The following is a 26123-nucleotide window of genomic DNA, read 5'->3' on the forward strand; positions in this document are numbered from 1 at the left end:
AATCTGCCCACATTAGGCGATTACTGAACTTAAAGTGATAGCATTTTAGCTTGATTTTGAGTAGTGTATATTGTAGAGCAGACAATTGGAACTGAATAATTAGAGGTTGATTCAATTTATGTTAAAGGAAAGGATAAAAGCAAACCAGTCTGTAACCACAGTTCTCTTAATTTGCTGAACCTTCTGTTCAGTGATGAGTGTGATCAACTAGATTTTGCTTGTCTAGTGATCTCCCAGGTTAAAGATCAAAATGTGGGAGACCTTGATTCCCCCGCTCCCCCTCATGTTAACAATGCAAAACTTATCTGGAATTTGCTTCCATAGCAAAGGAAGAACTTCAGGCTCACCAGCATGAAGAGTCAGCTGAGCTGTATGATCAAAGTAGGCAGATTGCTCTCTACTCAGTAGTAAAGTGACCGTGAACCTCCAGTGGAACACGGCCCGTGCACAAAGCACACGTATGCTTATAGGATGTATTAATTGGGATGGCCAAAAAAAAAAAAGAGGATTGAGTGTAGGTTATTTTACAGGTATCTTACTAGAAAAACTGAATGCAGTTGATGTGCTAACCAAAAGTTGACTCTTTTTTTTTTTTTTTTCCCCCCCCCCTCCACTTTCTCTTATGCTTTCCTTTCTCTACGATTAATTTGATTGTAGGTTTTAGCAGGAAACTTAATTTATAATGCAATGTCCAACTTCTTATTGTCATGTTTACTATTTTTTTTGTCACGCTGTAGATTTCTGTGAACACTTGAAATGAGTATGTCTCAGTTGTTGAAATTCCATCATTTTTATTGCAGCTAGGGTTACCCCTTTCTTGCATGTGCCGTGTGCCTTGTAACACTATGTTTGGATCTCAACACCAAATGGTAAGTTTGTCTTCCTTAAAAGCTCATTTGTTTTTTTTTCCTTTTTTTGAAAAGCCTCATTAAATGAATGTCAAGTATGTTTTAGGAAAAGCTTATTAATGTTCTTTTTCAACCTCTAAGTCTTCTGTGTTCTAGCTGTACAAATCATAGATGGAAATCTTCTAAAAAGCTAGCAGCTTCTATCTTGGTCTTGTATTTTGCAAGCTATTTTTAATGGCATATAGTAGGGTTCTTTTTAATCCCAAGATTTCTAGAATACATGTAGTCAGAGGTACGTTTACAAACTACATGATATATTTGTGTTGTATTTTTCACAAATGATTTATCTAACCTTCAGGTTATTTTACCTTTGAGAAGAAGGTAAAGCCACAAGCCATTTTTCCAGTTCAGCAGAAACAGTTCTGTATTGTTTGACAAACATATTTATAAATAATTCTCTTTTTCTTATTGATAACAGGATGTTGCTTTGTTGGACAGATTGATTAAAGATGACGTAGAGTCTGGAAAACTGCCTTTGTTGCTTGTGGCCAATGCTGGTAAGTGCTATAAACAAACGATAACAAAAAAGGCACACCAATTCATGAATATATATATAAAATCCAAAATAAAAATATTTTTTCTTAAACAGCTTAATGGCTGCATGTCAAGAAATATCAGGAAATATCTTGATGACCACACAATAATTATCTGCCTAGGAGGGGGTTTTATTTAACTGAGTTGGAGTGTACTACTACAGTTCTGCTTACGTCAGTTGATATATTAATATGACCAGAACTTATTTTAGTGAGTGCAAATCTCTTGTTGAAAATCAGTTTCACATTAACACTTCAGAATTTTTTGATGGATGTGCCATCTTTAGCTTTAAAAAATTATATTTTTCTTCTAGCTAATTAAATAGAATTGCTTGTGAACAAAATTTGTTTTAAATACGAATGAAGGAGGTAACTGCTACTTGCTTTGGACTTGGAAAAATATTTGAGATGTTAATCTTGGTTTAGTTTCCTTTAGTTGGGGGCCATACTTTGAACATATTAAAAATGTCTGTATTTCTTACCTGAGGCTGCTGAGTCTTTGAGTGCCTTCGACATTTAAGGTTTTTCTAACATATATTGACAAGCAAAATGAGTATCTTTATTTTTTTGTCTGGAATTCCAGCTGCTTGTAAGTCACAATCAAGCAGGTACAAATACTGTGCAAACTGATCCTCTTTCCTGCTCTTGTGTGACTTTTTTGACAACACCACAAGAGGTCCTTTTATGTAGAATCCTAGCTTACATGCTTATCCTTTGTGATTGCCTTTTATTCCTTTTCAACAAAGGGACACCAGGTGCTGGGCACACAGATAAACTTGGCCGACTGAAGGAACTTTGTGAGCAGTATAATATGTGGCTCCATGTAGAAGGGTATGAAGCTTGCAATTTATTTCTGTTTAACTATATTCATTAAAAAGCCTAACCAATGGACAGCACATAATTTTACAGCTAACCAGCTAGTAGAGGGCCATAGGACCATGTTTATTTTTGCCATATTAAACATTTTATATGGTTATGATTTTGTCACTGTATGAGATACAGATTGGGGTTTTTTTACATATACAGCAATAATTAATTGGAGTGGTTATTTCAGCAGGGGTTAGTGGTTGCTTTTACTCAGATGGTAATCTTATCTGCCCTGGCTTTGAAGAGCTTGGAATAAAAATAAAAAGACCTCATAGGACAAGTCGGGAGACATTATACAGTGATTATTGAGAATGAGAAAGGAGAATGATATGAGTGTGAAAGAAATGACACTGTAATTAAGGTTGTCAAGAAGACTCTTGCAAGTGCAGTGTGCAACATAACTGGAAGATTAAACCACGAGGAAAAGAAGTTCCAAGAATTTAGACAATCTTAATGAAGACTCCATTGCTCTAAGTTTATTTTTTTGTTGAGCCTGGAGTAGAGACTCTGGTTCTTCTGATATTTCCATTTATAGTGTTATATTTGCATGCTATTTATTTCTGATACCAAATTGATGCTGAATTACGGGTAGGGCTTTGGGGGATGATTTCCCCAAAGGCCTGGACTAAAACATCTTTAGATTGAAACGGATTTTTACTTCTGGGTTTTAAATCTTGGAATATCAAGAAGCAACATCTACTGCATTCGTAATGAAAAACATACAAACAAAAATTACCTCCCTTTATACATCAACATTAAATATTTAAACTGAAGATTAAAATGTTATCTTTTAATACGTATTTAGTATGTGCTAAAACCACTTTATTTTTCTAGTGTGAATTTGGCAACTTTGGCTTTGGGTTATGTCTCCTCTTCTGTACTGGTACGTTTTACTATATCTAGAAACTTAATGTGCTCTAGATTTTAAGGTCATGATCTAATCAAAATATATATGGCTTATATTCTCCTTATTATAATAAAATTCAGGCTGCTACAAAGTGTGACAGCATGACTCTTACTCTGGGTTCCTGGCTGGGTCTCCCGGCTGTACCTGCAGTGACGCTCTACAGACATGAGGATCCATCTTTGGTATGTTTAATTTCTCAGCCATTATTCTCAAGATCTTGAGACTTTAATTTTGATCGTGTAGTGTCTTGTTCTTCATAAGCATCTAAATTATAATTTGCAAAACCTCCCCTATTTAAGCTGTGACATATTCTGTAAGATGGCAAAAATGGAATAATTGGAGAGGGGTTAATAGTGGTTTGTTCATTGTTTATTTTCCTCTTTAGTCCTTAGCAGCTGGGCTGACATCGAGTCAGCCCGTAGAGAAGCTCCGTGCCCTGCCACTGTGGCTCTCCTTGCAGTACCTGGGCCACGATGGGATTGTGGAGAGGATAAAGCACGCCTCGCAACTAGTAAGCAACAGCTGTTGGCATGTTGTTTATGGATATTTTGCTGCTTTGAGTACGGGTTGGAGCCTGTTCTTAAGAATCCTCACCATCTTGTTTAATAGTTTGAGTCTCCAAGCAGAAACAAAGTTCAGATAGCAATGATAGTACAAGCGATATCCAGACGGCTATCACAGAACACCATTTTACTTAGAAATGTTTTTATGCTGGCTGTTAATACGTCTTTTTGATTATTGTGATGCATTGTAGAAGAATCAACTAAAATACTGTAGTTGTTGGCAGTATACTATAGTGGCTCATATTGTGTTACAGGCAAATTATGAAAGCAGAGTAAAGTGTTTGGGGGAGGGATGTGCTTCTACTATTAGACTGTATGTTTTAGTAGGATTTTTTTAATGAGAAGTACTTAATCTTTGTTCTTTCTAAAGAGTGAAGTAACATAATAACTTACTTTTTTTTTTTTTTTGGTCACTTCTCTATTTTAACTATTTTGCTTGAAAGCTCTTCAGAGAAACACTTTCTTATTTTCCTAGTCTACTTGGCATCATATTGATTTAAGTAACAGTAAATTATAAATGCCTGACAAAAAGGACTTCAAAACATTTCTTCAGGTACAGTGACAAGTGCACTGTTTTTGAAGTTGAGTCCTTACCCTAGTAAAAATTAAAGTCCAATATAATGTGTTAGTTTAAAAATGCATTGTTCATATGCAAAACATTTTTCCCTTAAAGGAGCAACACTTAAGGGCAAAATGGAAAGTTTCTGTAATGGTTAGTGAAGAAGCGAGTGGCACGAAAGACCTTAAGAGAGTGACAAAGTGTCATTAGTCATTAAGATTTTGTGGCATCTAAGGTTGATCTTAGCTTTTATAATAGTACATTAATAGCCTTAAACCACAATGTAAGAATGTCTTGTCTAATGAAAATAATTTAGAAAGCCATCGTAACCAGTTGCTATGGTAGTTTTGAGAAAATTAACTGTTCTGCTACACACTGTGCTTTAGTTAGTCAACGGAGCTGTAGTATCTCTAGAACTTTGTCAGCAAATACACCAAGACTTTATTTTAATGAAAATCGCTTTGTAGTTAGTGTTTTACTAAAACCAGAATATTTTTCCATTACATTCTAAATTTATAGTTAAGAACTGCATGAATCTCTGATGCGTCATAGGGGTTTGTTCAGAAATAGAAATGATGGTAGTGACTATTTAATGCTTTTCAACTTTTAAAACTGTGCGTTTGTCTCTTCCTTATGTTTCCCTTCTGCTGTGGTCTTTTAGAGTCAAAGACTGCTGGAAAACTTGAAAAACCTGGATTTCATTAAAACTTCGGTACGGTCTACATTTAATACTTTGTTGCACAGCTTAGTCTTTGCTTGTTAAATGATAACAATAACTGTGAATAAAAAATTATTTTAAAATATTACTTAAATTGTAGCCGTTGTTTTGAAGATGTTTGTTATCTTTCTAATCAAGTTCTAGTGTTCAGTGAAATTGTGTGGCTTGGTTGTATGTAAACCTCTAGATTCTGTTTGTTCCATTGCTGTGTACTCATGCAGTCAGTGGAGCTGGCAGAACAACATCCAGAAATTGTTTTCAGAGGTTGATTTAATTCCATTTAAAACATGGATTTGTTCAGTAATACACTTAACGAAAACAGTTTCCATAAACCTCTCTAATGCATTCTGGCTGTATCTTACCCTGCTGCTGAGATGATATTGTGAACCCTGTGAGACTGTATGCAAAAACTATCCCAGCTGAGGTTTTTACACCAGAAATAGTTTTAGAAATTACATCTAATGTACTCATTCCAAATTTGGTTTCTCTGAGATCTCATGTTCAATAGGATTTGGTGGCTTTACTCCTCCTCCCCCCCCAATTTTAATTGTCACTTGATGTATAGAAAATATATTCAGTTTAGTTTTCTGGGGCAATAGATAATTCACTGTTCATTCTGTGTGACAACTCTAGAAGTCGCCCAGTTCATCTCCCCTACCTGCGAAGCAGGATCAGTCATAATCTTGTTATTCCTGCTGGAACTTTCTTGATGTTCGCCAATGATTCTGGGGCTATTTCCAAGAGAATTTTTTTAAATGTTAATATGTGAAAATACTTAAAGCTAAATAAACTATTTAATACGGTATGTTTGCTAATTAACATGCTCAGGTTTCTTGCTTTATAGTGCCCAAACTTTAGTTTCATCAATTGTATTGATTTAAGGTATCAATATAATTCATAATATTAATCAATACAATTCTGCTCTAACTGAACAATGATTTACTTTCCCATGTTCACAGTTATGTTTACTTACACTTCTAGAGTTAACTTGTAATACTAAGATAGTGTGAATATTGTAACTGCTGTCAAAACAAAATGATCTGCTTTACTCAGTAGTCTAAGCAATGATACATGGTGTTAAATCTTTAAAAAAAAAAATGTGAAAATGTATCTAATTTTTTTTTTTAAGGTTGAGGATGAACTGAGTTCACCAGTGGTGGTTTTCAAGTTCTTCCAGGAATATTCAAATAGAGGTATGTGATTTATTTAAAAACAAAATAAAAAAATTCTCTTCATAGTTTTTTAAACTACTAATCTGTAAAATGGATTTGATGAGGTAAATGTTATGTAGTGCACTTCTCTTGCTTTTAAAAAGGTTGTGAATACTGCTTGTAATCTAGTGATAGCATCCATACATGTGATAGCATCCATACATGTGATAGCATCCATACATGTGATAGCATCCATACATGTGATAGCATCCATACATGTGATAGCATCCATACATGTGATAGACTGCAGTGATTTAAATTTTCTTAACAAGTCATTTTCTGCCCTCTTGAGTGAGGAGCGATTTGCATATGATTTTGATCTCGAGAGCAGATGATGGAAGTCTCTTAAAAGCTGTAAGTGGTGTTTGAGTTGGGGAAGATCATCTTTGGCTTTGTTCAGGCTTTCTGTTCCTTTTAAACTTTCAGTGGCTAGTTGCAAGAACCATGTTTCTCTGTTTTACTGATGACCTTTGCTGTTGCAATAGTTTTAAAAATAGCAGAACACATTAGGAACATCTCTGGAAATACTGTCATGGGTATAGAGTAGTTACGCCACATGTGGCTCTGCACAGAACATCCTTGCTTGGACATGCTCTCCAAGAAACAGCATTTTTGTCCTGTCAGTTACAAGAGAAGATGATGTTGTGCTGTTTGTACAGGCACACTCTGAGGGTGGGGATGTGTCCAGCTGGGATGAGGCAAAAGACTGCTAGAAAAATTTGTGGCTTTGTTATGAGTGTTGGTTTTAATCATCTGTGGATACTTGTTTGTGTTGGGCTTGAGGGAGGATTGGTTTTGGTTTTAATCTAATTAGCGGTTGCACTCACAAAGTAAACCTGTTCATCCAGGTCCAGTGACTTGGTGGATTGATTTGTACCTTGATGCATTTATTTGAAAAGCTTGACTAGGGAGAAGTCACCCATCTGAATTATAAGGATGTTTGGCCATTTCTGCATGTTTTGTGTGTATAATGGACTCTGAAATCTTTACTATTGTTTTTGTGTGGTTTAAAACAAAGTAAACATTAAAACTCAATTAAAAAAATGTACCTGAATGCATTAAATTAAATATTGCAGCCTGCTGTGACAGGATTTTGCATTGTGAAAACATTGGGTTTATTTCCATTGGGGCATTTGAACCTTAAAACTGAGAGAATTATTTTATTGGTTGTTTTAAAAACTAGTATATTCAGTTCTCTGTTTTACTTCTAGTATTTGTCATGGTTAACAGATCTTTACAAAAAAAATCCTTGTTAGTCTGCTTGAGGTCCAGTACATCATGTAGATGTGTTAAATCACCTAGGAAATGTAATTGTCTTTTATCTAAATTTTAGGTTGCCTTTTATTTAATTAACTAAATAAAAATCCACTTCTGTGATTCTTGTATCTTTGGATTTCAGATCAAACCTCACATGCTGCACAGGCCTCAACTACTCAGCACCCCATAATAAGCAACGAAAGACACATTTATGACACTTTCAATCAGTGGGTAAGAATGGATGCTTTTTAGGAAAAAAGAAGTGACAGTGGGATGCTTCTAGGGGTTCATCATAAAACCTTTGGTAGACTAGTTTGACAGTTATTCTTGATCAGATATCCTTTACAAAACTAGTGGGCATTTGGGATTGAAAAGGTGAATTTGCTCTGAAGCAAATTTGTTTTCACATTTCTGATTATTTTACATGCAATTTACTACCAAAATTATTATTGCATCTTAAGCTGTTGGTAGTAGATTTTTTTTTTTTCCTTGGTCTTGTGGGAATACGTGGAAACTTTAAAACTCTTTTTAATCAGCTTGCTACTTCATGGACAATGTCTGTGTATTCATGAATAGGCACTCTTTCTTTTCCAGATCTTAAGGGAATTAATTCTAGAAACCTGTGCTTTCAGAGAGCTGAGCATGTAACTATTTTGGATCAATTGTGTAGTGATCACGGCACACTGAATGACAGGGACAATTTTGCAGAAACCTCTGACTTGTGACACTTGCAGCTTTTCCTGAATTTTCATGATTTTAAGTATACGTCCAACTTTGTCGTATCACCAGCAAGCTGAAGTATTTTGTTACAAGAAGTGATTTTGAGAAATATGGAAAACTGTGTTTAGCGTGTAGTTCCGCTTAACTGTGGGAAGCGTCTGGCCCGAGTCAGCGTGGGCAGGAGGTCATGCTCTGTGCGCTGCTTTAACTGTGCCGTTTCCCTTCAGCTGGGAGAGCAGCTGGCACAGCTGGTTCCTGCCAGTGGAGTTGATGTGGTAGAACTGGAAGATGAAGGCACATGTGTGCGTTTTAGCCCACTGATGACTTCTGCAGGTAACATTCACTTATTTCAGCCACTTGTAAAAACTACGATTTGCTATAGAATTGTAGAACAATCTCCTGGTGTAAAAGCAGATAGGCTCAAGAAACTCTTTAGTATATTCTCCTGTGGCGAGGATTTTCTTATAAAAGCCGAGATAGTTTTGTTTTGTTTATCATTGTGCTGTGCCTTGGCAATGGGTGCATTAGTATTAGCTCAGCTGTTGTGGGTGACATTGCCTCGCTACCTCTGCAGAAAAAGACTTTTGCTGATCGTTTTTAAATTCATTAGGAAAAGCAAAGGGAAAAATTCTTTGTTTCTATCAGTTATAAAAGAAATATGAAGGATAAATCATCCCTACCTTTCCTTCTTTCAGCTGCTTAACGCAAGATGCTTCACCTTTCTACAGAGGTGTTTCAACACTGAAATGGTGCTTGTGTTCAAAATATGGGTACTTAACGAGAATAATTCTTTACAAAACCTCTAGGTTTTTCTGTTATTACTGATGTAGGGGGTAAAAATAAAAATCTACGTTTTGGGAAGTGTCTTAAATTTCATGTTTATCAGCACCATGTACATACTTTGTTTAGACTCGATAGATGCACGGAGCAACTTGCAGGGGCTCACATGGTATCTGCTTTTAGCTTGTGTGGGGGGAGTGGCTTAGGCCATGAAAACACCCGACACGGACGTGGGAGGATCCTGGGGTACACAGAAAAGTAGATTTTAGAATAAAGTTACTTGGGGATGCTGTGATGGTTTGTTTAGTTCAGTTTAAACCATCATGGAAGCGAGTTCATGATCTGTTTGGCTATGGGAAGAGGAAATGTTCTGATGCTAGCTACTGATGTAATGAAAAAGGGTATTGTCCTTACTACTTTCTAAGATCAGAAAATCCTTTTTATTAGCTAATTTTTTATTAAATCCTTAGCTCTCTCCATTTTGATGTATCAGTGGATAGATAACTGAAGAAAAAAGTTACGTAGATCAAGATATTTCAATATTATCTGTAAATTGTATTTATGATTGACTTACAGAGTGGCTTCTTTACAGATGACTTAATTCAGATATCTATGTGGTGCCCGTTCACTTTTATCGCACGCTAATACATCGGCTATTTAGTCCTAGGAACTGAAATACAAGATGTTGATCAGTTAGTAGACTGCTTAAAAATGAAGATACCAGTATTGACAAGTACACTGCAACTGAGAGAGGAATTTGAGCAAGAAGTGAGAAGAACAGTGGGCCTGTTGTATATTGAAGATCTCAGCTGGCCAGGATTAGGTGTTGTAAGGTAAATTTTTCGGTATTTTATTCATTATATATTTGAGTAGACTGTGCATTAACAGAAAGGAGTATGTGATCTCTTTAGTGGTGATTATTGTCTATCATTTGCTGATTAGTATCTGGCTTTGCACCCAGTTGAAGCTTTTTAGTACTTTTTCAAAAAAATACCTTTTTAATGTTGTTTACTTTGAGATTTTTTTTTTATTAAGAAAAGCTGAAAGAGCTGTTATAACAAAATTAGGGCAACAGTTCTAATATTGGAGGCGGTGTGTGAATCTGTTAGACAGATGTGTAATATGCAAGTGCACCCTACTGTACAACTTAGATTTTTATCTATAATGGGATTCACTAGTATACTCTATAAACCCCTTCAAAAGTCTCTTCTGATCCTCTGATTCTGTATAGTCAAAACAGTTGAAGTATCATCAATATATTACCTAGAAATCTGTTGTGTCCAGTTAAGCTTGCAGGAGCAACCTCCCCCCACCCCAAAATCTCTGATGACAAATGCCAACACACTTGTCAATCTAAGCTGTAACGTTTTGAGCTTTTTGGTTTGTAAAATACAGAAATTTGTAGAAACATGCTAAACACCTATATATTTTTTTGTATGTACTGATAAGTGACATTGCTCTCTTCTGGCTTGGTTTGAAGATACAACTATCACAGTGATGGGAAGAACGATGACAAACAAGAAAAAGAACTAGAAAAAATCAATGCAGAACTTCTGAAAAAATTGAATGAACTGGAGTCGGATCTCACTTTTTCTTTGGGTAACTGCACTATTTAAAAAAAAATTGTGTTCAAGCCAACAGTCATTTTACTGCCTGTGTTATAATGTTCAATAGGTCATTTGTACATAGGTCATTACAGTGCTGCGCATATGGTTATTGTAGAAACAATTATCTGTAACTTTGTTTCCTCCTCACCCTGTTTTAGCTGATAAAAGTTAAGCGGGGTGATCAAGGTGCAGTGCTCTCAGAAATAACTTGTCAAAACTGACTCATGAGCAACTGGACCAAAAAGGGTTTCCTTGTCAGAAGGAATAAAAGCTGGAGTCTGTTTCTCTTTGTTTCTCTTTGTAATGAGAGCCTTCTTGGTTAGCGCTATAGCCAGGGAAGAGTGGATCTCATTTCAAACCCACGGACCAGTTCCCTGCTTTCTCTGGCTAGATTAAAAGCTTCAGATGACTTTCATGATAATTAGCAGCACTTTCACATTAACATAGTGCCACATTATAGCTGAAATAATATTAATTTGCTTACTCAGAACTCTGATCTTTTTCTAGTCAGCTTTCTAAAATTAAGTGCCCTAGAATTGTGGAACCAAGTAATCTGTAAATGGCAGAAAGTAATGAGTCTGAAGCATATTCAACACTGATATTTATTATACAACTCCTCGGCTGTATAAAATATCCACTGTTTTTCTTGTTTAGATGTTGTTTTCTCTTCTCTTTGAAAACCCACAGGGCTGAGCTTTTCTAGTCTGCATAATTTATACTGTTGCAGATACTGCCCTTAATTTCTGAAGTGTTTGTGTGTGTATTGGGATTTCCAGATTCGCAAGCATGAGCGTTGCGCCTGTTGTGAGAATGCATTTTTGTATGTCACAACAACTTGATTCTCCCTGTGCTCACAGGTCCAGAATTTGGAGGGCAGAAGAACTGCGTTTACATTGGCATGGTAACCGAGGACCTGGACGTGTCGGAGTTAGTTGAAACGATTGCAGCAACAGGCAGAGAAATTGAAGAAAATTCAAGAGTATGTATTAATAAATCACAGAGCATTTCAGCACCCTTTTTTCCCTTCCATGTTGGCTTCAGGACATGGTTTTGTTCTTTGTGAAAGTAAAAATTGTACTAGTCTGCAACAAACTGTATTAATTACTGTGGAAGTAACAATCTGTGTCCACATAAGGAGAACTTGTTACAGGTTTATGATTTTCTGAGGATGTCTTGATTTATGTTCATGGCCCTGTGTTCAGTAGTTCTAATGAAAAACATTGGTAGTACTGAAATAGGCTCATTTTATCACTAAAATTTAAGCTGTCCAAAAAAACCCAAAAAACTTAACAACCAACAACTCAAGACCAACCAAAAACAACAAGAAAAAACCACCCCGCAACAAAACCAAAAGGGAAGGTGGGGTCTGATTGTGAGCTGGTGTTGTTCACTAGATTGAGATGGTTTATATACCAGCTTTAAGATAAGATTATTCCCTAAAGTGTGTGACAAAATTTATATTGGTGGCTTAAAACCAGAAATTACAAATTACCTATTGAAGTAATAAAGATAATGATGCAACTCCTTTTTGTAATAGCATTTACCTGATTAGTGTTCTCCAGATGTTCTCTAAAGTAGAATTCCTAAATGACTTGCATCACAAATGAACGTCTGTCCTTTCATTCCTCTAGTGTTGGGCACTTAATTTCCTCACCTAAAAAATAAATAGAAATTCAGAAATCCTTTGCCTGTTTCTGCCCATGGGAATATCTTGATTTTAGCAGTGAAACTTTTTCTAGCACTGTTTTCTGGGGACTCTTTGCCCACTCTTGCCTCCCTACGCTGCTTTGAGGGTGAGATGAAAGAGTTTGCCTGTAGAGTACTTTCAGTTTTTTAACTGTCGCTGTTGAGAGATTAGGAACCAAATGTTGGAATATGGGCCACTCTGATCCTGAAGCTTCCAGAGAGGAACAAAGAGTAGTGGAGGACTCAGAAAGGTGCAGTCCTTGGAACCAGCTACAATAAATTTGTGGTACTGAGAGGATCCTACACTGTTTGATCCAAAACTGAGAAGCAAAACCAATCTGTGAGAATGACACTTGCATTGTTTAGACAAGTGATGTTTGGTATAAGAGGGAAGCTTTTAGGAAAAAAACCAAAACAAAACAAACAACAAACTGCTCCAGTATCAGCAAGCCCTTAGGGCATACACTAGAAGGCAGAAATAAAATTTAGGACAACCATTTTGACAGGACCAGAGAACATGAGTGGTTCTTCCTTGTCCTGTAAATGCAATCCTGTTGTGCTCCCTTCTGTAGTCGGTACCTCGGGGTATTCAGCTTGCCGTGGTGGGCAGTTCCTGGCTTGCCTCTTTCCCAGGGAAAAGGAGCACCTCCCTCATTTTCCCGTTTTTGTCAACGGACAGTAACACAAATTTTTGGCGTTTTGGAGGAAGTCATCTAGGCCTTGTGCAGTATTAAAACCCATATTAAGTTATGGCAATTGGCATTTGTCTTGCACAAGACAAAATTGTGACTTTGTTTTTTAATGTTTTGGGTTTGTTCATTTATTGTCCCTAGAGCTCTCCCAGTTAAGCTGCTTGTCCTTTGCAGTGTAGAACGTCACTGCTGCTGGCATGGGCTGCCGCAGGGATCACACCAGCAGCCATACATTAAATTTGAAAAACAAAGTTGAATCCAGACTGACACGTACCTGGTTAGACTTACTGTGAGGCTGGTTTAAGTCCTGGGTACTTCTAGAAACCAAAATGTGCTCTATAAACCTAAAAATTCTTCCCAGTCAGATTCAGCATTTGATGACCACTCATTTGCTAAGCAGATCTCTGAAGAATTTGGGTCACAGGCTCATTTCTAAGTTTAAAAAAAAAAAAAAAAAGCCATTCCTTTTTAAAATGACATTCTGTCCTCTGGGTGTATCTTTTAAAAATCCTGCAGTCAGCTTCCTGTACATTCTTTAATTTACAGTCATAATGAAATAGTGATTGTCAAATACTGTCGTAAATTAGAAAAATATCCAACTACCGTGTTTACATCCTCAAAACCTGAACTAAAAAAAACAACTTCAAGTCCAAATAATATATACAATAATATAATTTCTGGTTTTCATTAGCTGTTGGAAAACATGACTGAAGTTGTTAGAAAAGGGATACAGGAAGCACAACTTCAGCTTCAGAAAGCAAATGAAGAACGACTTCTGGAAGAGGTAAGGCTGTAAACATCAGTTATCGAGGTAACTCGAAATAACTTGTCACAGCACAGGCCGCTTGCTCACCAGCCAGTGTTCGATTGTGTACTTTGCAGGGAGTGCTACGGCAAATACCTGTGGTAGGCTCTGTGCTGAACTGGTTTTCTCCATTCCAAGCCTCACCGAAGGGAAGAACATTTAATTTAACAGCAGGTAGGACTCAGTGCATCTGCAGCCGTGTTATGCTGTCCTTAGAACTGTTTCAAATTTTATACTAAAATTACAGCACACTTTCTTGTGCTGATTTGATTTAGTGACATAACCCACCCACAGGATGTAAAAGAACATGCTCTTTGCTATTTCTGTCACACCCAATAAGACAGTCTTCTCACTTGTACCGTTTACGTTTTGTTCTTGCATGTTGAATCCCATTAAAACAAGCTGTATTAGACATTGGCATCTATTAACAGAGGAATAATTTTTGTGACTTCTGGCTACAGACGCTGCAAGTTTGTTTATGCAGACATAAGCTAGCAGGGCGGCTTGGGAGTGGCTTGGGACGTGGCTTCACTGTGTACGTGCACATGTATCCCCTTGCATCTGCTTGCAAAGTGTCAGCTGGCTGTTCCGCTGTGCTGCCGGAACTTGATGTCTGCCTGAAATCCTGGTTTGAGATACCAGCTGGCTCTTGGCACGCAGATGAAGTACAAGTTTGCATGCTAAATTGTGCAATGGCTGGCAAGGACAGGCTTAAACTAGCTGAGAACTAGCGCGAATCTGGCTTTGTGGGAGATGGTAATGAAAGGAATATCACAATGTAAAAGACTTATTTTACTGATACATTTGTAATTCATGTCTGGTGATGTGAAAAGAACTGTCTACAGCTTTTACGTTATTAAGACTGATGTTCTAATATAATACTTTCTGCAATTATAAATTTTCACTCTAAAAATTGTGGCAGAGTCTTAAGAATGTTCCTGAACTCAGCAAAGCGTCTGCTAGACCTAGAACAGCCCAGCTGTCTGTGCATCTCCGTAAACAGCAAGGAAGGGTTTCTGCTGTATTTGGGATCTTTGATTCTTGATGCACCGACTGTAAGGTTCTTACAGCAGAGAACAGCGAAGTTTCCTTGGGAATACTTAACCCCTCACAGCTAGAAACCCCTTGAAGTGCAGTGCTCAATAGCTTGCAGCTGGGAATATGCCAAGAGCCCAGTGGAGACGGGGAAAAGGACTCTGTGGAGTAGCAGCATTGTGAAGTGAGTGTCGGGGCAGCTTTATTCATCTTTGTAAGTCTCAGCACTCATGTCCCCAGTACTCAGAAATGGATTACCATCAATGGGCAGTTTCAACTCAACCTAGCACATGCAGTTTCAGAAATGTGCATTAAAAATAAGATTGTTATATACCTTATAAATAGAGATGAACAGAAAACTTGTCTAGTTTGTGCTATATTTAACTGGATACTTTTTTTTTTTTTTAACCTGCAGGCTCTCTGGAATCCACAGAATCTACGTACGTATCAAAAGCCCAAGGAACAGGCACTACTCCACCACCAACTCCCACTTCTAGCCTTGCAAAGCAAAGACTTCCTGGTAAGTTTCTATGGCTTAGTCTTACTTATAAAACTTGCTAAAACATCCTGCCATCGGTGTTGCATGACACAGGAAGAGCCCCATGGCTTTCCATCTTTCATAGTATCTGTAACTAGAGCTCATCTTCTAGTGCCTTACATCTGCCTTGAAAACTTTAAATTAACTCTCCCCAGTAATTCTTCCGGGGATGAGAGGAGGTTGTTATTCCCTTAATTGACAACTGCCTCTGTAGTCTGGAATCTTCCTCTGGAATATTATGAGGTTATTGAGTTTTAAAAAATAGAAGGTAAAAAAAGCCAAAAGTTTTATTTGAAATAAAAGCATAAATAATGTATAAGCATGTATTTGAGCAACTGCATTTCTGTTGCTACCTAATATTTTGTGGACAAAGTCCTTCTAAGGTGAAGATCTATTAAATCTGTGGCACATTCTGTGTAGTTGTATTAGTAATTAATGTTGATCTGACTGTCAGGAAAACCATAATTTGAACCCACCTTTTGAGTTGGTTGGCTTCCAGCCTGCCATTTTCAGTGTAAGTTTTTACCCTAGAATGACTTCACTGCATATGGTCAGCTTGGTTTTCAGCTGAATTTGAACAGTCTCTGTGTCTGCAGGATAAAACAGAAGGTGCTGTTGCCTTGCGTATTTATCTGTGCCCTAAACAAGTATGTCTGTGTTTGGGTACAAGTTAGCACCCAAATAAAATCTGTTTCTTCGCAGTTGTAAAACTCAGATATTTTCTTTGAGACTTAACAAGCGCAGCCTGCACAAGTTATTTGCTGCCTTCGTTGGTACTCTATTTTTCAAATACTTTACAGGTCAGAAACCTTTTAAGAAGTTTCTAAGAAGTTCGGATGCATTCAGTGAGACCAGTTCAGTCAGCCACTGTGATGACCTGGAGAAGATGGAGCAGAGACCCCCAACTCTGTCCCCTGGCCCAGAGCAAGGACCTTTGGGGACAGAAAAAACAGAGGAACAGAAGGAGGTGGCACAGGCAACAAAGGCAGACACTGAGGACATTCAAAGCAACAAATCGCCACATAACTGCACAAAGGTAGAGGAACAAGAAAGTCAAAGATAAAATCCAGACTGTGGATTTCAGACTTTGCAGAGGAAGCCTGTGCCCTGGGAGGCAGGGTATTAATGATGCATTAAAAATGTGAACGGTGCCACACACTAGTACAGTAATAACTACTGTAACTTATTAACTGGGATTTTGCACAAATATAAATTCCCCTCTATGGGACAGAGGTTTGTCTTATTGTACCCTTGTTACAGTTGCTTTAATCCTCTACATGTCAGTGTCGCCAAAGCACTAGTGACATTTATTAAGTGCTCATAAACGTTTGTAAAAACAATTGGCAGTTACCCTTCCTGTAGAAATCTAAGCATGATAATAGTTGCTAATTAACCAATCAGCCATACACAAGATTAAGAATACAGCTGCACCTAATAATTCTTAAATTATCTTATGTTAATACACTTTAAAAAAAAATAATCAACTGCCCATTGTTCACCTTTTTAATATTTAAAATTCAGTTTTGCCTCTCCTGCAAAACATCTACTGAAGTCACACTAGCTCTGTTTTGCTGCTTTTTTTGACCTTGTAAGGAACATTGCCAAACAGCTGTGGTGCGGTGAGCACTGGGGACGGCTGCCTGGGTAGACAGGGGTCACTGAATAGGACTCTGCCATCAACCATTTCTCCTGCTGTTGTGTGACTTGACCGGTTCAGCTCAGGCCCTGGGCACAGTGGGGACGGAGTTAATGAGTTCTAAGCCTTTTAGAAAGAAATAACGCCTCTGCATGCCTGAACGGCTTCTTGCTTCTGCCACTGGAAAGAATCACCAATGCACCATTATTTTTCCTTTGCACGGCATTTATAAACCAAATACTATTGAACACATTTATGTAGTGTAACTGGAGTTCCTTCTGTTGTGTATTTTTAAAGATAGTTGTAGTAAAGCTTGAAAAACCAATACATTTGTGATAGTTTCAACACTTATTTTTTGAATAACACTTACCTATGGTAGGAAATGTACAGACTCAAAGAAATTATATAGGTTATTTACACTACAGCACAACTTCGTAATGTCTAGGACTACCTAATGTACAAACAAGCTTTGGGTAAATCAAAAGCTATGGCATAGGAATCTTTTCCCTCCCCCAAAATATCTTAATCACTTGCTGCAAGTTTTCAGAGCCTCTTGGGGGAAGGATATCTTTGGAAAAGCTTGCTTTCCCTAAGCTATCTGATTTTAAGGAAAACCATCCCATCCCTGTAGAACTGGATACAAGTACCAGAATTTGCTTCATTTTGATTTTGTTTGGGTTTTCTTCTTCCCCCTAGAAGATAAACATTAACATCACAGTGGCTGTAGTGGCAGCAGGACTTACTTTGATAATCTGAAAAATCTGGGGTTTTTGAATTGTACCATCACCTGATTCGACTTTCAGCTTCTAGATCCTGTGGGGCTGGGATGCTATGGGCAAGGTTAATTTTGCTGTTGGGGTAATTTATGTAAATCAGAGTGCAATTTTTCTAAAGTGCAAAAACAATTAAGTTGACTAGTCTTCCTCATTGGTTTCTTTGGTGCAATGAAGTATGTTGATTTGTTGGGGATAAAGTTATCACCACAAGGATTAATTTTTAATGTTTTTATATTTGGAAGTGTTAAACCAGTAGTTTTGTTGGAATGAGCTTCATTCTTTAGATACTATCTGAATGTTTCAATAAAGATTCTTCAAATGATTACTCTTGAATGAAGGAAGTTATCGTTGAAGGATACTTCCCTGTGTTTCAGTAAGCTTTAAGTGTGTGCAAAATCATTTTCTAAAGTACACGCCAATGTAATGACTTACCTTCTGTGTCTCAGCACTGCTACCCCTCTATCTGTGCCCATCAAATTACTGCATTGGAGCAACAGAACACAAACAAAGCCTGATTCTTACTTCAAAATAGCAGTGATTCCTACGTAAGTAATGCAGAAAAAGCAAGTTACTTCTGTCAAAATATTTTATTTTGAAAAGCAGAGGAACAATGGTATTTGTGACCAGCAATATGCTTTTGCAACAAATTGCTCTTCTTGCACCACTGTACTTCCCTAAAGCAGTTGCAGTGTTTGGTTCCGGGTTAGATCTTGTCAGAACAAACCTGTTCCCACAACCCTTCCGCATTTTTTTTGTAGATGCGAGGTTTCCTGTCAGGGAACAGGGAGCGAGATGGAAAGGGATGTTCTTTTAAAAATGTTAATGTAGATCTAATGTGGGAAACAAAGTGGGGCGGCTCAGCCAGGGGCGATGTGGAAAGATTCTGAAAAACAAGACAGTAGCAAGAGCTGCTTGACATTCAGAATACAAAGTTCTCAATTATTCTGCCTTCTAATAAGATTATTTACCACCCTCCCCAGCAGTACACTGGGAAAACGTTTGACAGACCATACCCCTCCCTATGCAGCTAGAAAGAAAAAAAAAAAAAAAAGAAAGTGTCGATTTTGGGTACCTGTAAAATCTCTTTATCATCCTGTTCAAGCCAGAAATCCACATGTGGGAAAGGCCTCCAGAAATAAGGCCCAATATGTAGTTGTTCCATCTTTGCATCATAAATGTTAGTGAGCTGTAACAACACAGGGAGCCGGAAGAGTCAGACAAGCTTTCACAGATAAGTGAGACAGCAAACGCACTTAATCTGGAAGGCCTTAAGCTGCAGCTTCTGTCTTAGACATACTGCCAGTTCAGCCCCACTTCATTCCTATTGCATAAAGATTAACCAATTATTCTGACAAACAAGACATTAAACTGTAACAACAAATCTGCTGGGGTTATGCCCATGACCTGAATCTCTTTACATAAGTTATCCCATGGAGAGCTGCAGAGCTAGTCGTAACAGCACGTGAAAGCCATACTTCCCAGAGAAGGCAGAAGTGGTCTGATTGCCACCATTACCCTTTGCCTCTGGTCTTCCATCTTTCTCATTTGGTTTGTTACTGACAGAACACTACCCAAAGTATTTTTTCCTCAAACGTTTGACGTTTCATTGCCTCTAACTGGTCTCCCAGCAAAAATACCCTTTTTTCCCCTCTTATTTTTACTCACCGTTGCTCCTGTTAAAATGTGGGCTGAACGCAAATTCTCATCCGGCCCTTTTTCTGGGAAGGTTGCAGGGAAAATTTCTGCTGTTTTAACATTCACAGCTGGTAGGAAACAGTTTAATACAGAAAAAATTAATTCTTTACACAACACTTGTTTAGAATGACCACATTCCCAGCACTACCAGGTGCAGAAACTTTAGAACCCATCAAACACTATTCTTGTATTTCTCAGTAGCACAGACCCCTCAGCCTGTGATAGCAGATTTCTACTCATTTTGCTTTGGCAGCATTTCAATATTCCAGGCATACTCCAAACTAATTAGAAACAACACAGCACGAACAATGAACTGAAGGTTGAGTTCTAACCCCAAAGGTTAGTACAGTAGCTTAATACTGACAAAATCATAAGTACAGTTAAATGAAGAAGATCTGCTTGCATTTGTACACAGCCACTTCCATGTGTGCATCTACTGAACTCTGGCAGCAGCAGAAAATTTCTACCTACGCTTCCAACACTAGCGCTTAACTTTTAGGCTTTATCTGGTCATTAAAAGCAGCCCATTCACTACTGGAAGCTGTTACAAAAAAATAATTTAACTGACCTACTCCATAAATGATTGGAAAGTGAATATCCTTTTCTTCTCTGTCATTTAGTTCTGTAAGAAAAAAAAAAAAGTCAAACTCGTAGGCCTTTGGATTGTTTTCTGAACAGCATTCATTTCATTGTGGAGAAGAGAACAGATCTGATGTTGCATGAAGACAGAAAAAAAACCAAGGAGGCCTGAAAGAAATATGGAAAAGAAGGTACAGGCCAATAACACCACGCCTGGGGCCTGGAGTAGAACTCTCTATCTCCCATCAGTATTGCCAGCTCCAGCCAACTGTCACTCCACTTTCTGCGCAGGCAATTTACAGGAAAAAAACCACAATGCAAAACTACCATGATGGGAAGTTTCAGTCACCAACAGCCCTGAAATGCAAAGATGATGGAAATTCGACCTGAACGCGGCATGAAGAAAAGGAAATTGCTTCTTCCTTTATGTGATATCACACACTATAAACTGACTGCATGAGTTTATGAATTCATTCACACCTGTGGGGCGGCAGGTCTAACAACTGGCAGCCAAAGGTCTGTAAGTGCCTCTTAAGATCTCCAGAGACACAGCCACTTTCCACAGGACACAGGTGGCAAAATAACCAGGTAACGATCACAGGGAGGGGCTCTTCCACCAGTTGCATTTCAGCAGCGCTTAGTAAGTACAGAATCCTTGCTGCATTGTCTATTTGACATCACCACACACTCTACCAGCTATAAAACTAAAAATTACAAATTGTTATGGAGGACTCGTGCTGTTCTTTCTTACAGGACATAAAAAAAAGCCATGTGTGAAAAGACCCCTGCACTTCAATTTCAGGGGCTAAAGATACTTCAAAAACCAACGAAACATTTTCTTACCTGTTACGCAGAAAGTCACTAAATGAACATCATCTGTTTGGAGATCGAATGCTCCTACAGCAACAACGATAGCAGCAATGTGTAAGAGTGACTGGTGGCAAAGCAGGTGCTGTATATAGACGAGGGGGCATTGTCAGTGCTGCGCACTGCAGAATAGATGGGCAGAGAAACCTAACGCACTGTTCCTAAATAAGGCAACAGAGCACAGAGCGTTTTGCAGATTTACTTCAAACTTTTATAAAATTTAAAGCCACAACTACTAAACACAATGGTAATTTACAGAGTAGCCATTTGTAACAGCAAAAACATGCTAAAACAGTGTTGTGCCACTTACTCCTTTTACTGACACTGGCGTAGCTCTGGCATCACATCAGCTCTGCTTTAGTTCACTATACATTTAACAGCTTATATTTAAATATATTTTCCTAAAACGTTACATATATAGTGAACAAATGCAGTCTTTCATTAGCTGTAAATTCATTCTGCTTTTCACCATCTCCCCCACTCTAGAAAAAAATAATCTCTTTTTTTCAAAGTTCTAATAGCAGTACAGCGTTATTGTTTCACATTGTAACTTGATGCATGAAAATCAGAAAGTTGAAAAAAAAAAACAAAACCAGATTACTTTATTCTGTAAAGAACTCTGATACAACATATAACCCAGCTAACAGGAATCCCTACGTGCGATGGCCACGAGGGTGCATCCCTTTTTGTTTATCCCCGGGGCCACCTCCCTCCCATCCTGACATCTGCCCCATCCCGAGGGGGGCCGAGGCCTCTCCACCACACTCCGAAAGCACTTAGCGCAAGCCAGAGCACTTACAGGAAAGCAGGTACTTTATGTTCCCAATTTGTTTGTAAAGCACCACAATCACTTCTCTGGACTATAGATTTCATAAACAGACATAACACCTTTCATCAGACAATTCCAAACAATTATTAAATTTTACCTCATCGCATTTAAGGTATGAAAGGAATGGTAACTAATGAAGTCACCCACAAGTATAGATTTAGACAGTGACAACACTTGACCAAGATCACATAGCGTATTGGCAGCAGAGCCAGGAATCAAGTACAGCCAAACTGCACCCCAATTCTACACACAAGAATATAAACCAGGAAGAAATTACAAATTCAGACCCTCCACCCCACACACTGGCCACGTGTGAGTCTCAGAAGGCCAACCCCTCTCCACACCACGTTCTCAGGTTGAGAAAACACCCTTCAAAACGAATCCAGATTTCTTTCCGCGAAGTGACAGGAGGCTCAGATTACAAACAAACTTTACCCAAATCCAGTCACAACTATTTTTTTTTCAACATGAGAGTGGAAAAAACGTGAACTTACTAAGAAGCTGATTAGTAAGTTTTTGTGATAACTGCCTATCATCATTGAAACCTCCAACTAGGTGCACTTCCAGCCTAACAGAGATGGAATAACAGGAAACAGCAGTTAAAAAGACATCCCAAACTGAACAGTTTTACAAAATAATCCCCAGCCCAAAATCCAAAGCAACCATTAAAGAAGCCTCACTTGTTACAGTCACATGCGCCAAGCTGTTTTACATTACATAGCAAGCTACGGCAATTCCATTCTGAACACTTCAGGGATCATCCAGGAATCAGCACAAATTAAAAACTTTAAGAGGCATTACAGGCATGCAATTCTATCTAACCCAGTGGTATCTCTGACGGTCAGCACCTCTGATTTGGACTGAATTTAGTAACCACCTTTCAGTTCCCAAGAAAGGATTAATTTCACATGAAGATTTTTACTCCCGTGACCTCCTTACAGCCATTCTGGACCATACAGCAGGGTTCTTCTCTGAGAAGTGTCTATGCAAAGACAAATCCTGACAAATCATGAGGTTTTAGAGACCATATCTTCTAAGTTCATTGAGGTTTTGTTCTTATCAAACTGCAGGAGCCAAAAAACCCACATCCTGAAAGAACCTTGTTTGCTAAATTCTGTTTCAGAGCTTTCTTCCCCCCATTGTCTTGTCCCCCTCCTTATTTTTTTTTATTTTTAGAAAAAACTTAGAAAAACTTGGAAAAATCACAGATGGATTCTCAGATCCCAAAAGAATTTACAAGACCAACAGTCTGGAAGCAAAAATAGAATATAAAACCAAAAACATCTGTCTGGAAAATTTTGGACATCTGAAACAGAAGTTAACTGGAAAACAGTAAGCACAAAACCTCACAATGGCATTTTACAGAGACAATATTCAGAACAGAACCATGCTTTAAATGACTGCTAAAAATACCCCCAAAATCGTCATCAAGGAAACCGTTTTCACTCTACATGTAGTTCCTGATCAAGAGATATTTCCTGCACAACTACCTTGTCTTGAACCCTGTATAATCACATAAAAATTCCCCGCCTTACGAACCACAGTAACCTTTGTGAAAAACAGTACACAAGAAATAAGAGCAGAGCTGACCTGCCATATCCTATGCTGTCAGAAAAAGCTTTTACTGAACTCATGATGAGTGACACCTCAGCTTCTGTGTCCGATCCGTCACAGTGTGTCAAGCAGGTCGCTCCGCTGCCTGAGGAAGACATGAGAAGACAGTTAACGACACTGTTGGAGGCTGTTAGGTTACCATAATTGAAATCAGTAACAGATTACAAGACTACAGTAGTGTAAGAGCTACATCCACCACCACCTCACTTCCTCTCAGGACAGCAGCCTCCAGCAAAAGAGACGGTCTGACTGAACAAGGCAAAAACCCCTTTGCATGCACCCAGAACTCACATGAAGGGTGACACTAAACATGCCAACTCTTCAAACAAATAATTTAGTTAATACATCACATGAATTTTTAAGATTCAAGCTTATATAAACATAATTGCAGTTTATTTTATTAATGCAGCATAAACCAATACTAATTCATTACTTCAGAGGTACAGGTTTTGTACTGAACATCCTTTAAAGATACCTGTGTGTCGGAGCACAACTATGTGGCAGGTAGTTGCATCATCTGATCCAAGAATGGAAACAGAACCTATTTTAAAGGACAGGAACATTTTAAGAACTCAGCTCTCACAACCACTGCTGCAGTAGAAGAAAAAACGTTTATGTTCCTGCATACCATCTTCAGGGGTAGTCACCGCAAACTCTCTCTGCTGGACATACAGAAGACCTTTGGGTTCCACAATTTGAGCAGGCTGACTTCTCAAAAGTTTTGCCTTTTCCTAAAGATAAATGATAATAGAGACTACAATAGCTGAATTCGCAGGTGTATCCATTACTTGATAGAAACATCACCTCTGAAAAGCAAAGGGATCCAGGTCAGAGAGAAACATACGCATTTTGTATTATGGAGTATTCTGAATTTTGAGAATTTTTCACTCAATCCTGACACTGATCTAATTAATTAGTAAATCCCACCATTCCTCAGACATACAAAACACTTTTCCCTGCAGAGATGATAAAATGGAGGTACAACAAAAAGCACTAGGACTTGACATAGATTACATTAGATAATATCACAGCTGATCTTGGAAGTTCAGTCAGGACAGGAAACATATTAAATATAAAAGTTTCAGTCTTCCACTGCCACAATCCAACACGTTTAGCTAGCACTTATCAAAATATCACTGTTTATTAGCGTGCTCCGTGCATGGAAAACCCAGCCTCATGGGGTGTGACTACTGCAGTGCTCTGCCACGCACCTGCTGGGCAGGCAGAGAATTTCCAGCCAGGGGCTCAAAAAACACCTCACAGCTTTATCAAATTTACACTGGTTTTCTGCAAACACTCAGTTTCTATACAGAAGCATTTTCTGATAAGAAACACCTTCCTGACCAGCTCTGCTCAGCAGTTCCTGGCTCACAGTCTGCCGTTAGGATTACAACATTTACATGCTGAAGGTGAGGTTAATACCTTCCTAAAAGTTACTATCGCGACTTTGATCACCAGTTTGTGTAATTCTGCACAGAGAGGGACCGCCCGGGCCGGCCGATGCACCCACCCCTGGGCGGGCGGCGGCGGCGCAGCTCAACACACCGATCGGCTGCTCCCCGCCTCAGGCCAATTACCACAAATCTCCTCCAGGGACGCCGATTTTAATTATTTTTAGTCAAACGGTGTCTTTTCGTTGTCACAGCGGGGGGAATGCGGCGGTGCCGGGGGCGCCCCAAGCCGCGTGTCCTCAGCCCGGGGCCGCCGCAGGCCCGGTTACCTCAGCCCGGGGCCGCCGCAGGCCGGGGCCGCGCCTGCACGCGCCGCCGCAGGGGCCGCCGCCTCAGCGGGGGGCCGCCCCGCTCCGCCACCCGCTTCTCCCGGCCGAGGCGGCGGGTTTCCCGCGGGTACCCCCGCCGGGCCCCTTCGCGCCGCCGCCTCACCTCGAGGTGCGGGTAGGCGCGGATCATGTCCCCCGTAGGCTGGGCCAGGTCGACCCGCTCACCGTTAATCAGCAGTGGCATCTCGGGGAGCGCCCAGGCCCGGCGGCGGCTCCGCTTTTCCTCCTGAGGGCCGGGGCGGGCGTCGCCGCGCCGCGCGGGGCGCTGGGAAACCGCGGCGGCGGGAAGCTGCGGGGGAGCGGCGCCGGCCGCCGGGGCTCGGCGAGAGCGCAGGGCCCGGGCCGGCCCCGCAGCGGTCGTCGCCCGTTAGAAAACATGTCCGGTCATGTCACCGCCTAACGACGTTAACACGGTAACGTTGCAGAAAGCCCCTGCGACTGCGAGATTATCCGCAAATTACTCACAGAAACCATTTGGGAAATAGCCATGATAAACTCATAAATTTACAAATAAACCCACACCACTATCCACCCGCCCCCCTCCCCCCCCAGCAGCCAGAAAACTAAATTTTCAGACAACGCCAAAGGCGAGTTTTTCCTCACAGACCAGGTATTTTTCCCGCAGCTGTGGGTGGGTGCGGCCACAGCCCCTGGACGGGCAGGGTCCAGCCGGGGCACCGGGGCTGCCACAACCCACAGGCGGCAAAACACCTGGCCCCAGGGCCCCAGCTTTACCTTCCTAACCAAACTTTCACTGAAGTAGGCAGTTAGAGCGGATACTTTCTTCAAAAGATACACTGCGTTTCTCAGCTAAGGCAAAATTTCCACCTCACAATCAACGTTCCTCTCCATCCCATCAGTGTTTAAAGAACAAAGTCTGTTTAGCAAAGCTCCAGCACCTGACAGCTCCCCTCTGCCATCTCAGTAACCAAACCAGAGCTGTCACAGAAGAGGTTACAGA

The 26123-nt window shown here is 39.4% G+C and overlaps 2 protein-coding genes across 8 annotated transcripts in view; one reads left to right on the forward strand and one right to left on the reverse strand.

The window, feature by feature from the left end:
- PDXDC1 (pyridoxal dependent decarboxylase domain containing 1) overlaps nucleotides 1-18123 on the forward strand; it is a 34719-nt gene extending 16596 nt beyond the window's left edge. For both annotated transcript variants that reach the window (XM_074597902.1, XM_074597901.1), the window contains exons 7-23: nucleotides 801-869; nucleotides 1327-1405; nucleotides 2188-2272; nucleotides 3143-3191; nucleotides 3296-3397; nucleotides 3601-3726; nucleotides 4999-5049; nucleotides 6185-6248; nucleotides 7666-7754; nucleotides 8471-8576; nucleotides 9685-9856; nucleotides 10504-10622; nucleotides 11488-11609; nucleotides 13700-13792; nucleotides 13891-13987; nucleotides 15264-15368; nucleotides 16187-18123. In XM_074597902.1, the coding sequence (XP_074454003.1) occupies nucleotides 801-869; nucleotides 1327-1405; nucleotides 2188-2272; nucleotides 3143-3191; nucleotides 3296-3397; nucleotides 3601-3726; nucleotides 4999-5049; nucleotides 6185-6248; nucleotides 7666-7754; nucleotides 8471-8576; nucleotides 9685-9856; nucleotides 10504-10622; nucleotides 11488-11609; nucleotides 13700-13792; nucleotides 13891-13987; nucleotides 15264-15368; nucleotides 16187-16449 (1791 nt within the window). In that variant the 3' untranslated portion in view covers nucleotides 16450-18123. The remainder of the gene's footprint in view (nucleotides 1-800; nucleotides 870-1326; nucleotides 1406-2187; nucleotides 2273-3142; nucleotides 3192-3295; nucleotides 3398-3600; nucleotides 3727-4998; nucleotides 5050-6184; nucleotides 6249-7665; nucleotides 7755-8470; nucleotides 8577-9684; nucleotides 9857-10503; nucleotides 10623-11487; nucleotides 11610-13699; nucleotides 13793-13890; nucleotides 13988-15263; nucleotides 15369-16186) is intronic.
- NTAN1 (N-terminal asparagine amidase) lies at nucleotides 13302-25550 on the reverse strand. 6 transcript variants are annotated; one of them, XM_074597908.1, is made up of 10 exons: nucleotides 25266-25471; nucleotides 24011-24113; nucleotides 23858-23923; nucleotides 23359-23467; nucleotides 22263-22336; nucleotides 20916-20969; nucleotides 20062-20115; nucleotides 19464-19561; nucleotides 18871-18984; nucleotides 13302-13440 (listed from the first exon to the last, which is right to left on the reverse strand). In XM_074597908.1, exons 1-10 carry the CDS (start codon nucleotides 25344-25346, stop codon nucleotides 13435-13437), a joined length of 759 nt encoding a protein of 252 aa, XP_074454009.1. In that variant the 5' UTR covers nucleotides 25347-25471; the 3' UTR covers nucleotides 13302-13434. The 6 variants fall into 6 exon arrangements, with proteins under 6 accessions (XP_074454009.1, XP_074454005.1, XP_074454006.1 ...); XM_074597904.1 differs by lacking the exon at nucleotides 13302-13440 and adding an exon at nucleotides 18371-18681 and having other exon boundaries at nucleotides 25266-25550; XM_074597905.1 differs by lacking the exon at nucleotides 13302-13440 and adding an exon at nucleotides 18371-18568.
- Between the last annotated feature and the right edge of the window lie 573 nt (nucleotides 25551-26123).

This window comes from Larus michahellis, chromosome 8, assembly GCF_964199755.1.
Source record: "Larus michahellis chromosome 8, bLarMic1.1, whole genome shotgun sequence".
NCBI lineage: Eukaryota > Metazoa > Chordata > Aves > Charadriiformes > Laridae > Larus > Larus michahellis.

Excerpts from the sequence above, each read along its gene's own strand:
- NTAN1 (XM_074597904.1), bottom strand. The coding sequence starts at position 25,346 with ATGCCACTGCTGATTAACGGTGAGCGGGTCGACCTGGCCCAGCCTACG. Across the intron at positions 22,337-23,358 it reads GACAGCATAGGATATGGCAG|GCTGGAAGTGCACCTAGTTG; the intron begins GTCAGCTCTGCT and ends CATCTCTGTTAG. Across the intron at positions 18,985-19,463 it reads ACATTTTAACAGGAGCAACG|CTCACTAACATTTATGATGC; the intron begins GTGAGTAAAAAT and ends GTGTTGTTACAG.